We start from the raw sequence: 14,967 nt of genomic DNA on the forward strand, positions 1-14,967 counted from the left end.
TGGCACAATAAGACTAAAGAGGCACCTAGGTATAGCGCTTATGTTCTATCCACACCGTCGAAATTATCACAGTGTTGGACAAAACACCGATACTAATGATGAAATGTCTTATACAGAGTCACGTGAAAGCGTTACGTGGATCGCACCTAACCCACTACCTCTAATCTCCAATTTTCAGTCGATAAATTTTATCAATCAATTGGTCAATCAGGCACAAGCTTAACAGGACAGAGGACGAATTCGAAGCAATGTATCAAGGCGCCATCTAAACTGTAGAACTTGGTCACATGGGGACTGCCAGCATTAAAAAAATATGGATGCAGCAAGGAGCGAGGAACTTTGTTCTGGGCAGGATGTCAAAGCGGTATTTAAGGTTTCCGGCTACTGTACCGGAGTATCCTGGTTCAACCCAACCCCCAGCGGCTGCGTATCGATGCAGGCAAAATCGAGAAGCACCCATGTAGTGTTGCGCAATGTCAGTGCATGTTAAAATCCCCAGGTGGTCGAAATTACTCCGCAGTAGTTCACTATGGCACCTATTTCTCTCTTTCTACTTTCACTCCCACCTTCCTTCCTTCCCTTAAGGCTTGATTCAGGCGTCCACAGAAGTGACAAATACTGCACCTTTCCTTTCCTGTAAACAAATTATAATAATTGTGAGGTCTTTAACTTTCAAAAATATTTGTTTGAAACGCCGATGATTGCTGCTTTACTGCATCCGCTTCTATAAGCTGTGTGGTGCGGCATTCAAGGAAGAGCCAAATGAAAAGTTCACCGTGAAGGAAAAAGTGGTCGTCGATCATGACTGGACATGACGTCAACCTGATATGACGTCATGATCACGTCAGCTCCGGTTATTAGATATGAGGGATGTTCGTCATGATGACGTCACATCCGATCATGGCCGATGACGGCACTCGACGATGACGTCGCAATCTCGCGGTATCCCCCGGAATCTCGCGGTGAAGTCTCTTGGACGGACGCACGGACGGACACGTTGGCGAGTAACGAGCCATTAAAAGCTTTCGCCTTAATATTTACGAGCTTTCCAAAGTAAGACTCTAGTTTGTTAGACACAAACATCTGAAGAGTTATCAAAATAATAATAAATGCCAGATAATTTCACATTTTACGATAAATTGTTTCATATTAAAAAAGAAAGCGTTTACTACACCCTCCGCAGAAGCGTAGTCCTTCAATACCGCTGGTTGTAGCTTCTCCGTGTGCGCGTTTTTGACATTAGGGCCATTTTTTTTAACCTACACCAGCTACACTAGTGTAGGAAAAAAAAAACCATAGGCGGTATTGGAGATTTGCTACACTGGTGTAGGTGGTGTAAGTTTAAAAAAATGGCCCTATTGAATCGAAGAGAAACCACGAGGTAGCTAGAACGTCACTCGGCCGCGCGCCACGCGCTTGCCTGTGCCACGCGCTTGCCTGCCACATGACAGCTATGACGTTGCTCGAGCGCCGCTACGCTGGGGCAGTGGTGCTCGCTTTGTGTAAATAGCCCCCGCCGCCTCTTGGCCGGTGCCAACGGATCGCACTCTAGGCGACTTAGCTGCAGCGGTCGTCATGGATGGTCCAGGCAAGACGCCTCTTGAACAGACTGCGTCCCAGGTTTCGAGGACGACAGGCCGAATCCGATCATTTAGTGGACGTAGTTCGCCGAGAGGCTGCTGCACAGAAAAGAGAGGCAGGTCGAGCGCAACGTGCCGCCGCTTTCGCTTTGGTTAACTAAGTTTAGCAATGGGAAATATTTGCCTAATTTATTTGCTGTAATGAACTCTTGAACTCTGCTGCATGGAGTTACGAGATGGCAAGTAGAATTATCATGAAGGGTGGAATTCCGGTGAGAAGACGTGTTTAGAGTGTAGTTGATGAGATAACAAGTTTGGTTTGGTTTGGTTTGTGGGGTTTAACGTCCCAAAGCAACTCAGGCTATGAGAGACGCCGTAGTGGATGGCTCCGGAAATCTCAACCACCTGGGTTCTTCGTGCACTGACATCGCACAGCACACGGGCGCCTTGCTTTTCGCCTCCAGCGAAAAGCTGCCGCCGAGGCTGGGATCTCTTCGATGGAGGCGAAAAGCAAGGCGCCCCTGTAGCATTGTTTATTTCATGGATGGATGGATGGAAACAACTTTATTTAATAAAAAAAAATGTCTTCCAGGGTGGTCCTCTATTAGTCCAGGAGTCCACGGGCTTTTGCTTCACATAGAGCCCGATCTACCAGCCATTTCTGACCGGCGGGTTGAGCTGTCCGCAAAGCAGCCTCCCAGGAAGAAAAGGTGGGATGGGGGATGGGGGGCACTGCCTGGGGGGAAGGACATTCCCACAGGTAGTGGAAAGGTGAGGATTTTGGCTCGCCACAGGTGCCGCAGTGAGGGGGCAAGCCAGGGTGAAGGCATGAGAGACGGTAGGGGGAAATGAAACAATCCGTCTGCAATTGTCGCCATGTAGCACTGGAAAGGGTGACAAGGTGCTGTGGGGTGGTGGCAGTGTCATGAGCTTGTGTTTGTAGAATGTGGTGATTTGGTGGTATGTAGAAAGGACCGATGCGGCCTCCTGCGCGGAGTTGGGTGCCTGATCATCCGGGGCTCGGGTAGAGAGTTCTCGAGCCAGCGCATGAACGCGCTCATTACCGGGGATCGAGGCGTGCCCTGGGATCCACGTTAGATTAACCGTTCGGTCGAGAGAGGTGGCGGTGGTAAGAATATGATGCGCGGCCGGTGTCGCCACGCCGTTTAGGTAGTGGCGGTATGCCGCCTGAGAATCTGTACAAATTTCGGTAATGGCTTCGTCAATGGCTGAATGGGCAAGCGCGAGTGCGATGGCGGCTCCTTCCGCTTCTGCAGGCGAATTAGTTCGGATAGTGGCGGCGGCCCCACTCTGCCATCTTCGTAGGCAGCGACTGCAGTGAAAAATCCTACTTTAGAATTTCCTGCCGCGTCGACATAGAGGATATCAGAGCGGTTGCGGTATCTTTTGGTGTAATAGCTGGCTCTAACTTTCCGCCTTCCCTGATAAAGGCAAGCGCCCATGTTGCGTGGTAGGGGCTTCTGGTATATGTGATCCTGCGTGCCCGGAGAGATCATGAAAGGTGTAGCACTCCATAAAAGTGGCAGCGAAAGTGACAGCGAAAGCGAATTAAAAGACGCCGTGAAGACCTAGCTGTACGACCGGAGCAGAACCCAACGTTAAATCAAATAACTTTTTTTCCTCTGCAGAAGATTAAGGGGCACCTTAAACGCACGGAGACGGCCACTCGGCGTGTTGTTACATCGCTTGGAATTGCACCGGTTAACCCGTCGTTCTTCCGCAGCTACGGACAACTCCTGAAGTAAGTCAGTTTTTTTCATCCACGCCGCGAAGATAACGGTCTTCATTTCTGCCGGCAATACGGGCAACCTATGCTGGCTCTTAAATCTCACACAAAACGTAGGTCCCGCAATTTAACTGGCCTCATATAAGGTACCCAGTCGAAAAAAACTACAGAACCTTGTCAAAAATACGACAAAACATCCTGTAGTTCTGTCGTAACCATCAGATTTTTCTGAAGTTCTGTAGTACATTTCTGTAGTTCTGTAGTTTTTCTGTAGTAAAATTCTGTTGTCTGTAGTTCTGTAGTACTTTTCTGTTGTAACTACAGAAATTTTTGATGTTACTACAGAATGTTCTGTTGTCACAACAGGTTTCCCGTCAAAAACCGCACAGAAATTCTGTCTAACATCAGAAAATTTTCTGTAGTTTTTTCCGACTGGGTAATGTTGTAGTTTTGTTTTATTTTCATTGTTTAAGTAAACTTGAAGCTTGAGTGTGTTTTTTTTTTTTCATTTCAAGAAGGAAAGGGACCCATGACAAAAAGCGAACGTTAATTCACTTGACGGCGCTCGAAACCTATTACATGGCAAAAACTGCGAGGTGTCAGTGATAGACATCTTGGTGCATCTAAAATTCATAGTTTGATTTTACACAAGAATTACTAGCGTGGCATTTATTAACGTAGATAATTAAGACTGTGGAAAATTTCAAAGTATCTACACAACATGGAAAATCAACAGAAACAGCGAATAACATCAAAATGAGCACAGCATCACATTCAGCTGAGCACAGCTGGAAAACAACACATTTACATTTCGATATGTTCTTTTCCTATTAACATTTTCAATATCAACTTTGTTTCGGCGAAAATAGTTTAATAGAGAGGGCAGAACATGTGCGAGCATTTACTGGCCAAATGTTTTCACGAAAGGCACAATCCAGGTATCAGTAGAACGTGAAGGTATGTTCGTCTAAGGGCTCTTAAATTCATTCTCACCTCCGAAAGGAATTTGGTGTTCTGTTGCTAGGCAGTGTTGTTGTATAGTTTCTGTTTTGTTTTACTGTAAGAATAAAGTCAGAGGAAAGGTATTGAGCGGAGGGTGGGGGGTAGGGGGGGGGGGGGGGGGGGGGTAAGGGGAGCTTATGGTGATTCAGCCTCCCCGAACATTTTCTTAGTGTCATACACAGCTGACCAAAACAACCACCGGTGCCGGAAATCATTCAGGATTTTTTTTCTACAACGTCTGTTTCACGATAAAAAAAAAAAAAGTCATTTCTGCGCGAACATCGCCAACTCGGCCTGAGTTTCATGGCAACCTCAATGTCCCTGGCATCGTGGTTGCCATTTCAAAGAGCCCCGTTACCAACGCAGAGAGCCCCATCCGAGCACAAGGTTTCAAATGCGTTTCAAAACCGCTCCTCATTTCTTGATAGTTTAGCATGGTTTTTAGGGTCCCAAATTGAATCCGGCTATCAGAGGCACGGTAGTGGAGGGCTCCGAAGATTTCAGCCACCGGGCGTTCTTTACCGTGCACTGATACAGCGCCTTACCTTTCGCCTAGACCGAAAAGCAGCCGCCGTAGCCGGCATTCGATCACGCGTTCTTTCGTGCACCGTGAAGCATCACGGTGCTTCACGCACGATACACTGTGTACAGGTGACTGCTCCAAATTCCGCAGCCTAAGGAAATTACATGTGGGACCAATTACGTTCGTAACGCTTAATATCGAGACACCATTCTGACCTGTGTCGGGAGAAATTAACAGAATTAAGATTGCGAGTATATGATGAGAAAACGAAAGTGTTTAATGTTACACAGAACCAACTATATGCGGTCTGCCTTCCACACAGGGAAATATTCGAACCAGAAATATTCATAACACTAGGCCACCTTTCGTACCCGGACATTGTGACTACATCCTGCTTCATCATGCCACCAACGGTGTTTAAATTTTCGAAAGACTACAATCCTACCTACGGTCACACTTTGGTGAGTGCTTCGTACATTTCCCTTTTAAAAACAATACGTGAAAGCAGACGTCAATTGAGGACCGCACGAACGATTGTACGGATATGTGATAAGCAGGCGTTATTATGACGGTGTATATCGTTGAAGAAAGACTCAAAGATGCGTACTCGCTGTAGAAATGTGTATCTTCTGCTACACATTGTAGCAGAAGATGTATATTCTACACATTGTAGCAGAAGATGTAAACTATGTATATTCTGCCAAAGCCTGCAGAATATACATAGTTTGTATTACGTGTACGCTTCTTTCATTCTGAATCAATATAAGTCAACCAAAGTTCGGTCGCGCCAGTTGGGGTTGATTTAGTTGATTGCGTTCTGGTTTAGTATTGCATACAAACAGCGAATGTACGATGATAATAGCGCTTACTGAATCATGAAAAGTGACTCTTTTTCGAAAATGTTTGAAATGGCGCGCAGGGCCCTTTCATACGTCATATCATGGGTAAGGTACAATAAGTCACAAGGTTCGCGAAAAACACATTAGTGACAGCTATGCGGCGATCCTCTGAGGAAAGCAAAAACAACTCCTACAAATCGCTTTCGCTTATTTTATACAAAGAAATGAAGTTATAAACAGAGCATCGAATGTCAACCCGATCAATTGAATTGCACATAAAATAATAAAATTCTAGAGGGCCCTTTGGACCACTAAAGTGCTACGAGGCGAAAGCCATTGATGGATCGCGGCCCTCCACTACGGCACCTCTTATCTCCCCCTCTTCTTTCACTCCCACCTTCCTTCCTTCCTTTACGGAGTGGTACATATGTGTCCGCGGATAATTGTGACAGAGTCGTGACCATGGCAGAGCCGGAAAACGTAACCGCCGAGAAACCGTTTAAATTTTAATGTGGATAGTTATGTATGCACGGCAGAATTTTGGTAGCAATGATGATCCACAATCCTCGCCAGATATGCGATGTCCCGGATTTTTTTTTTTTAAAGCAGGTAATAGAACATTCCAAAGGTTCACTCGACACGAAAAGTGACATACGCCACAGCTTGACTGTGTAACATTTCGTACGAAAAAGAAGAGTGAACCGATGACCTTTGGTACGACAGAACCATGCATTAACAGCATCCACAGGTCAACATGTAGAAAGCAGCACAAAGGTATGACTTTTCGGATCGTAATCCTCTGAGCAATTTAAGAAAGAGCAAATAGAGAAGTTCCTTCTATTTGGCTTCGTCCAAAGAATATAGACCGTGTATAGACCATTTATTTTCTCATGAGCAACCAAATGTTGCTTTTTTTTTTTATCATGTATCGTATGACGGTGTAATCCAAATCCTATCTTTCAAGCCGAAAGAGACTCAAAGGTCTCTTGGTGCGAACAGAATAACGCAGTAAGAACGAGTCAAACCACTCGTTTTCCGTTATCATTACGCGCAACGAGAATATGAAGGCAAATACTTCGCGAAGAGGACTGCTCTTTTTACACGAAACGTCACTTTAGTTCAGGCCACGAAATACTCTCTCTGTGTCTCGCTGCGTGAAAACGTTCACGAAAGTGTGGGCAAGATGTCAAGTTAGTGAGTACCTGTCGGTTATAGTATTTCTCCTTTCCTGTCAAACTTACCCTGGATTGTTTCACTTTAAGAAAATGTGTGTTTGTGCACAAGCGGCCGCAGAAAATCCAGTGTTTTGTACTCTGGCTTCTCTTTTTGTTTTCCTTGTTTCTTCGGGGGCTAAGTAAATGATACATGCATGCCAAGCTCCGGTTTAAAAAAATCACGTGGCCAGAGGTTCGTGCTGACGGATATGGCAGAACGAACACCGTGCTGTGAGTCATGTTTCTTTTTCACGCTTCATGTCTTCGCAGGAGGCCTCTATACGTCTTTTACGACACATCGCCAGCGTGACTACCTACCCTGCCTTGGTACTGTCGTTCACAATGCAGGGCCGCTTGTATCAGACTTTGCGAGGGTTGTTTGGCATAAAACGTAAAAGGGATCGCTTCCAGGTCTTTGCACCGTGCAGGAGCTTTCAATCTTTCTCCCAGCCCGCCTCCGTAAGTATCTACGCCACCCCGGTTGCACACTGAAGCCTGAAGGCGATAAATTGCGCGCACTAGATTTTCGACGCCATGACGAGTGACGCGGCTCACAGTCATCTCGATATAAGAGAGTTTTAGCTTACCGTGATCCGCGATCCGCTACCGTGATCCGCCACCGCGCGTTCCACTGCGCATGCCCAGATCACTTCGATGCCAATAGATGGCGCCACATACTAGATGTCGTCACATAGACCTGCCGCGACGGGACCAATAAGCTTGTGCGCCCCGCCCCTGCAGGGTAGCGGGCCACGGTGGCGGATCATGGATCACGGTAAGCTAAATCTCTCTATCAAGTCACGGCGTTCAGCCGTAAGGCAGAAGCTTGCTAGCCATAAGAGGCAGACTGCGACGCAGACTGCAATGCCATGCGAGAAGAGGAAATCTTGTTTAGGTGCCCCCGTGCGCGCTCGATTTGCACCCGCATTGTACAACGCCATCTGCCTGCGCTCATTGAGGTGAGCTTCCACTTTGTGTTCGAACCACATGTGTTGCTCAGGTGAGCTTCCATTTCGTGTTCGAACCACATGTGTTGCTCGTGAGGTGACCGGTTTACATGAAGGGCAGTGGCGATAGAAATGTGATCAGCCGCAAGTGCGCCCGTAGCAACGCAGAATGTAATATCAGCTGATGGAAGCAGTTTTTAAGTGATAGCAAAAAATAATCACCTTTTCCAGAAAAATTCAGCTTTCTTGGCGTAAACGGAAATGCCAAGGCTACAATGTAGTTTTGTTGACTTGGACTTGTTGGAGCTTTTGCGTACAAAAGGAGCCTGATGGAGAAGGCTACATGCAATGAACAGCGCGAGAGTGTGCTGCAGTTTAATAGGTGGGTGGTCGGTTGTGGTGATAGCGGCAACGTTCTGTACTCGTTTTCTACTCGAACTGCCAGCGCTGAACCCCTAAATCTTGTTGCTGTTTTTTTCTATCAGTCCTGCTTAGTCTTCACAAACATTCATAGTTGCTTTTTATTATTTATGTATTCTTATGTACTGCAGCCTCGGCGAGGCTATTGCAGCAGTGGGGTACAGTACAAAACAAAGAAATACAGAAAATAAATATACAATATTAGGAACAGGCTTCAAAGAATTCCTCTAATGATAACGAGCGAATGGTATCTGGTAAAGAATTCTGAGCTTCAATGGCATGATGAAAAAAAGCTATACTTAAAAACTAGTGCTCCCGGAAAAGGGAAAATGTCCACGACGTTGTGGCTCCTTGTAGCAGAAGGTTTGGAAAACTTGAGATAATTAGGTAGCGATGAAAAACGAGGAGAATTGACCAAAATGTACATAACTTAAAGATAGTCAAGGTGACGACGTGCAGCAAGTGTATTCAGGCCTAGTTGTCGAAGAAAAGCAGCCGGTGAAGTTTTCCACACTAGAGCCACCAACATTCATCTGTCGGGTGGTGGAAGTAGAGCCGATGACATGGCCAGAGTAGGGACTGATCTTCGAGTTGTGTGACGTCGTAACACCACCTGGCAATGCTAGCTGGCAGGAACTGCCCTACTAGGGTGATTGTTTTGAAAAGGGTGATGCGGTGAGGCGCGAACACCCTGAGATCCTTGCGCCCGAAACCAGGCAAGCAAAAGCCCTTTTAGGCTCATGGGTGCGCACAGAAAGTGTGCGGTTCCGAAACCTGTCCACCCCTTCTAGCGCCGGAACTAATAAAGATAGGCGAAAAAGGGATGTTTTTGCAGATATAGGAGAAAAAATAATTCTTGAGTCCAAGCTTCTTGACTGTAGAGCAATTAGTTAATTATTGAGAACTAAAAATGTCAAATTTGAGTCGAAATAGCGCGGAGGTCGATATGGCCACAAGGACGTGTAAACAGCGCAGACGTCAGAATACCACAAACGTCACAATGCGGTTAGAACCGCTGGGTGTACGTCGAATTAGATTAGGAATGTGTAATTAAGACTCATTACTGCTTAACATTACCGAAAAAGATACAGTCTGGATGAAAGAAAGCTAAAACCTAAGGTTGGGACGTCACATCGCCGGAAGTCGTTGAAGTCGTGCGAAAATATAACAGAATGAGCGTGAAAACGTGGGATTTGTACAAAGTTAAACTAAGACGTATGTAATAAACGTTGTTAATGCTTGCCAACACCAAAAAAACTTCTAATTTGGATTTAAATTTATCAAAAATGTAGAGCCGTGGATGATGACTTCACAACAAATGGTAGACATCGAAGCAGCGTCATTCTTTACAAGAATCAATAGATAACTTAAAATATACGTAACTCATAATTAGGGGCAAAATTTATAATTTACAACTAATTAGAAGACACCTAATCGCTAATTTAACGAAATTTCAAATAGGCATGCAGAGTCGCAAATGGCTTTTCCTATAGCGCCCTACAATGCTGTCTAAGTGCCTCCAAGAGTCTTTTGTGATTCCTTACTATTTTATGGTAGCGAGCATGTACGTACGAGATAATGCAGGCACAAATTCATTTATCGATTATTAAACGAGTATCAAAGTTTATGTACGCGACAGGGGGAGCCGAAGAATGGAGGCAATAATGGTTTGGCAGCACACGCGGGCCTTAAATACCCCAGATTTGCAATGCTCTGTAATTAGATGACGCATTGAGTCGCTCAGCTGGGCTCCGAGTTTGTGATTACCACGGCCACACTACTAGTGGAGAAAAAGACAGCTGGGGTTAAGGGAATGGGCTCTCACCTTGAAGGAAACAAAATTATTTTGGTCACAACGCCACGGAGGCTAGGTTTCGACATCGAGGCGGTTCAGGTCCGTTTCGCTGGCCACACCAAAGACAGCAGTATGCTATAGCCAAAAACACTCGGCGTGTTTACCTGCCTCTGCTTTGAGCTTTGCTTTGAGCTTTGCTTTGTATATCGTCCCCTTTGTCAGCTTCAATCCGCCCAAAATGGATCCGATCACAATGCTGTCGATCTGGATGCCTAAGTGTGTTAAGCTTAGTTTAGCGTGCTGCCACTAAGGCCCCCGGTCACCGATTCCATCGAATATTTCCCGAAGTGTGATATCAAAAGTCGAAAGCTAAATTAAACGGAACATTAGCGCACATTCTTCACATTTGCCCAACTTAACTAAATGGCCTGCATTTTTTATACTAGCATTGGCAGAATTGGAGCTCAGGCTTAGCATTCAACTTTACTTAGTCCCGCTATTTTCAGAATTCAGTCCTCAGCTGACTGACTGGGGTCAGCCACTAGCTGACCCCAAATGTGTCGCCATATCTGGACTGCGAAAGGAATCTTTTTTTTTTCCAGCAACACCGAAATGCAAGTTTACATGACGCACGTTTGCTAAGCAATAAACAAAAGTTGCTGATTATTTTATCTGCTTGATATGTATTTTCTCTGCTGGCAACTTTACTACAAAAAAAAGGAGACTTCCGTAAAAATCAGGCAAACATTGAAGGTACCAGCAGGACAGCTAATGTCTAGACTAGGTTAGGATGACTCGGTAAGTAACACACTATACTCTGTGGAAAACTAAGTCAATTACTGCGCTGAGCATTCTGTTAAACCCGCCAGGGGCAAAGATGGACCATGTAAGGTATCGGGCTTGTGGAAGGCTCGCGTCGGGAATTAGTGGGTTAGTGGAGCAGGAACTGACCGAGAATGAGAAAGCAATTTTGTCTGCCCATTGCAGTTTTATGAACCTTTGAGTCCATGCATGCATTGCACAGATACACAATTCATTTAATCTGTTTTCGAAACATGCAGGTCATTATTAAGTCACCCATCCATCTGCATTCATTTACATCGGACCTTACATTATCTATGGTCTTAAGCACCCGTTCTTCAATTACGGGTCGTCATCATCGGCCTAATCAGTCTTCTACCCTTAAGAGGAGGCCCGAGGTAGAAATGATGCGCACTGGGCGCGGTACACCTTCAAGTCAGCGCTGTTATCTTTGTCGCCCTCACCGTATCAACTATGGGCATCAGCCACTAGCTGTCCCGGACGCCGCCGCCCGTGCGAAGGCACTACCAGGCCAGCAGATCTCTATGCACGAAACCCACGCCTCCAACGAAGAGTCTCTGTCGCGTTACTTGGGAACAGTTAGCTCATGTTCATCGGCATCCGTCTTCGCGCTTTCCTTATCATCGCATGCAGTGGGTAATTTCAGCAGGACAGGATCAAGTAAATTGCTGAACGTCGAGCATAACAAATTAAAATGAGAGCTTGAGGGGCTAGTTGGTGCTGCATAGTACCCAGAAATGTGGCGCAACACACACACAAGCGAAGAGACACTACACACGCGCACACTACCAACTGTAATATGGATCTGAACACACTTCCTCTTCACCACTCCTCTTCTTCTACACCCAAGTACACCTCATCATCTCCTTGGCAAAGAAGAGGATGATGAGAAGATGTACTTGGATGTAGAAGAAGAGGAGTGGTGAAGAGGAAGTGTGTTCAGATCCATATATTACAGTTGGTAGTGTGCGCGTGTGTTGTGTCTCTTCGCTGGTGTTTGTGTTTGTTGCGCCACATTTCTGGGTAACAAATTAAGTCGCAGTGAGAACTGCCTAAGTCGAGAAATACAGCCACACACTAGTGAGAAGCCGGTCATAAACTCATTTGAGCCCTGCAACTACTCTCGATTAGGCGAAAGGCAAATTATTTTTTTCTGTATATTAGCCGAGTATGAAGTGTGCCTCCAAAGGTTAATACGGCATTATCCAAACATATTACATATATTCACTACTCATGTTCCAGGTGTGCTCTTCAACTAACGACCGTAGTTGGTACAACTATCGGTACTATGATAAACTGAGGGTATCAATGACTCATAACAGGAGAGCAAACTTGGCAATGACATTCGACAGCGAACAAGCATTGCGGACCAAGGTTTGTACTTGCTCTACTATCTGTGCAGCAAAGTCGAATCTTGGTAGGAGAACTGCGTTCCGTACGATTTCACATACACTGCTAATGCGTTTCGCCAATGATACCTAACCAGAACAGCTGCGCATAGCTCGAGCGTGTGGCAGAGCTGCCATGTTTCTAGTGAAGGCGTCGTCTTGATTGTTGGCCGAAAAATGAAGCATCCGTGATTTCTGAATCAGCAAAATATTTCTAGATGTAACGACCGATGGCATAGCACTCAGTGTGGCGCTCGACGCTTAACGTATGTCTAAATATAACCAAATGATGTTCACAAAGCCCACTGCTTGGATAAATGTTCAGCCGTGAATGATGAAATCAGATATTAGGCCCTTGAATTTCTGTGTACGCTTATCAACTTTTCTCTCTTAACTATTTTGAGTGAAATTCCTTGTCCGTTTAATAAAACTGGATGCAAATATTGGTAATTTGTCCAGTGACTAACCGGAAGCGGTGCTGTCGACATGGCAAAGTAAAGCACCTACAGCGGAACCACGACTATATAAATGAAGGAGAAAGATAAATTCGTTGTCCCAGTATCGGGCTCACTGGAGTATTTTGGTAATTTTGAGTGTTGGTACTGCACTTAGAGCTACGACTAATTGCTAACATTTACGATGATAGTCGGCACTTCCATAGTCAGTGGAATCGATGCCTTTCGTAAATGTGACATGGAGTGAGTGTTGTATTGCTTCCAGTTGTTTGAACGCTGAAGAACCAGTGCTGTCCCCACTCTTGTTTTTCGTTTTGTTCGTATTGCAATAAGGCCCCGGTTGCAGATCGTGCGCCTGTTCGGAGAACGTCTTATAACGAGTTTTTTCTTTGTATTTTTCTACTCGGTTCGCAGGTCTGCGGCACCAAGCAGTCTGCAGTAAACCTCACCTATGGTCTAGCGGCGTACGCAGTCGACTTCGACAGTTCGCCGAACCAGTGCCCCGATCTTACGTTGAGCGGCTCGTTCAAGCGTGCCGCTCTTTTGGCCAATCTGCATACTTTCGTCACTGAAAACTACGTGACAGCATCGAAGAAGAATGAGTGCGAAGTGGTGACCTGATGGTTGTCAACTTTGCTTCTGTAGAGGAGGCTAGGCTAGATAACTAGTATAAGCTAAAATAAAGAGTCTCGTCTTGCTTCCGGCATGTGTCATTTGCTCGATAGGAGCAAATACGCCCCCTAGATAGATAACAGGAACTATGCGCGTCGAGGTGGGATTATAGAGTGCCCGACTGCCCTCAGTTGTCAAAAAGAGGGCGCTGCAGGAGCAAAGCACAAGGTGACGGGAATTAACACGAAAGAGCTGATCTTCGGAGCGGCCGTTTTCTTACATTCTCAATATTTTGTTTTCTTTGCCGCTCGACGTCGATGGCTGTGCAAATTGTACTTAGCCCTTTGTGTGCGCCGTTGCCGAGAAGAAAGTAACGGACTTCATCTATTTAGTACAGATGCGGACTGCAGTTCCTAACAACTATGGCGAATCCGCTCGAAACAAAATATGTGAAGAAAAAAAGGATTATTAGTTTGTGTTACAGGATCCATGATTGAAATGCATCACGTGTCGGCTATCTGCTAACTGCCTCATTCAGAAATAGCGGCAAATAGTAATGAAGTGCGTTTTTTCCTCTATTGCCCGCTGGTATTAGAGGTCTTGCTTGTCAGTAACTTAGTAGTTGAAATCATCACAATGATTAATTAATGAGTTCGGATATTTTGTAGTGTGCTTATTTAGGATGTTAATATATGAGAACAAGTTCATCTGCTTGTTAGGGAGAGGAGGCATGGGCCTGTTGAAGACGCCTACTACCACCGTTTGACAACCTGTCTATAATTTAGTAGTTTTCTCTGCCATTTCTGCCACATTGACATTAAGCTCCCGCCATTAATTCGGTCCAATAAATAATCACCAGTAAAGCATATCAAAACATTTTATTTCGCCTAAGACGTAACATAAAAATGAGAAATATTAGGAGATAACACAAGGCCCCTGTGCTGTGCCAGGGCAAGCCGCCCGGTTTCCGGTTCATTGAAAATCGCCGGCTAATGCCCCTTGGCAAGCCCTGATGCTGCGCCGCACTCGAAGGAAGTATCTTCGAGTGTCATGTCTCATGTGTTGCCAGCGGGAAGACATCGTGCCGCCCGTCATATGCAGCGGAACCCACTCGCACCACAGCAGATTGTGCTGTGTTGTGTGTGGCGCATCATAGCTAACGTTGTTTTTTTGGGTCATAAAACCCCATACAACTATCTAGATTTGGACAGGTCGAACAGCGCCCTGGCTGACTGATCCTCCCGGGCCGCCACCAAGTGATTCTTCCCTGCTGGACAGATTGAGTGGCAACGGTTTCCCGGACTGTATACAGATGACGAAGATAGTTATGAGGTAGCCCTTCCATAGAAACCTGTGACGAATTTGGCCGATTACAAAGAGGTTCTCTAAAGCGCCTACATATGCTGACACGACGTCTACAGAAATCCCCAGAGCTAGTCAATAATTATGATGTGGCTATAAGACAGTACAGCGCCCTAGATGTGCCGGAGTTGGTAGAAACAAATGACAATGGAGCAAACCCTGTTTACCTCATGCTGCACCAGGCTATAATCCAAGACACAAGCTACACGTTTTGTTTTCGATGCCTCATCTCATGATAATGATAACCTGTAAAGTGGACGA

General features: G+C 45.6%; 1 protein-coding gene across 1 annotated transcript in view; it reads left to right on the forward strand.

Annotated features, from left to right (window-relative positions):
• LOC146189779 (uncharacterized) overlaps window positions 1-14,193 on the forward strand; it is a 22,730-nt gene extending 8,537 nt beyond the window's left edge. The window contains exons 3-7 of the mRNA XM_084605340.1: window positions 3,230-3,342; window positions 5,175-5,313; window positions 7,176-7,364; window positions 12,132-12,263; window positions 13,147-14,193. Coding sequence (XP_084461466.1) covers window positions 3,230-3,342; window positions 5,175-5,313; window positions 7,176-7,364; window positions 12,132-12,263; window positions 13,147-13,353 — 780 coding nt within the window. The 3' untranslated portion in view covers window positions 13,354-14,193. The remainder of the gene's footprint in view (window positions 1-3,229; window positions 3,343-5,174; window positions 5,314-7,175; window positions 7,365-12,131; window positions 12,264-13,146) is intronic.
• The last annotated feature ends 774 nt before the right edge of the window (window positions 14,194-14,967 follow it).

This window comes from Amblyomma maculatum, chromosome 5, assembly GCF_055883805.1.
Source record: "Amblyomma maculatum isolate TAMU_Amacu chromosome 5, ASM5588380v1, whole genome shotgun sequence".
Lineage (NCBI taxonomy): Eukaryota > Metazoa > Arthropoda > Arachnida > Ixodida > Ixodidae > Amblyomma > Amblyomma maculatum.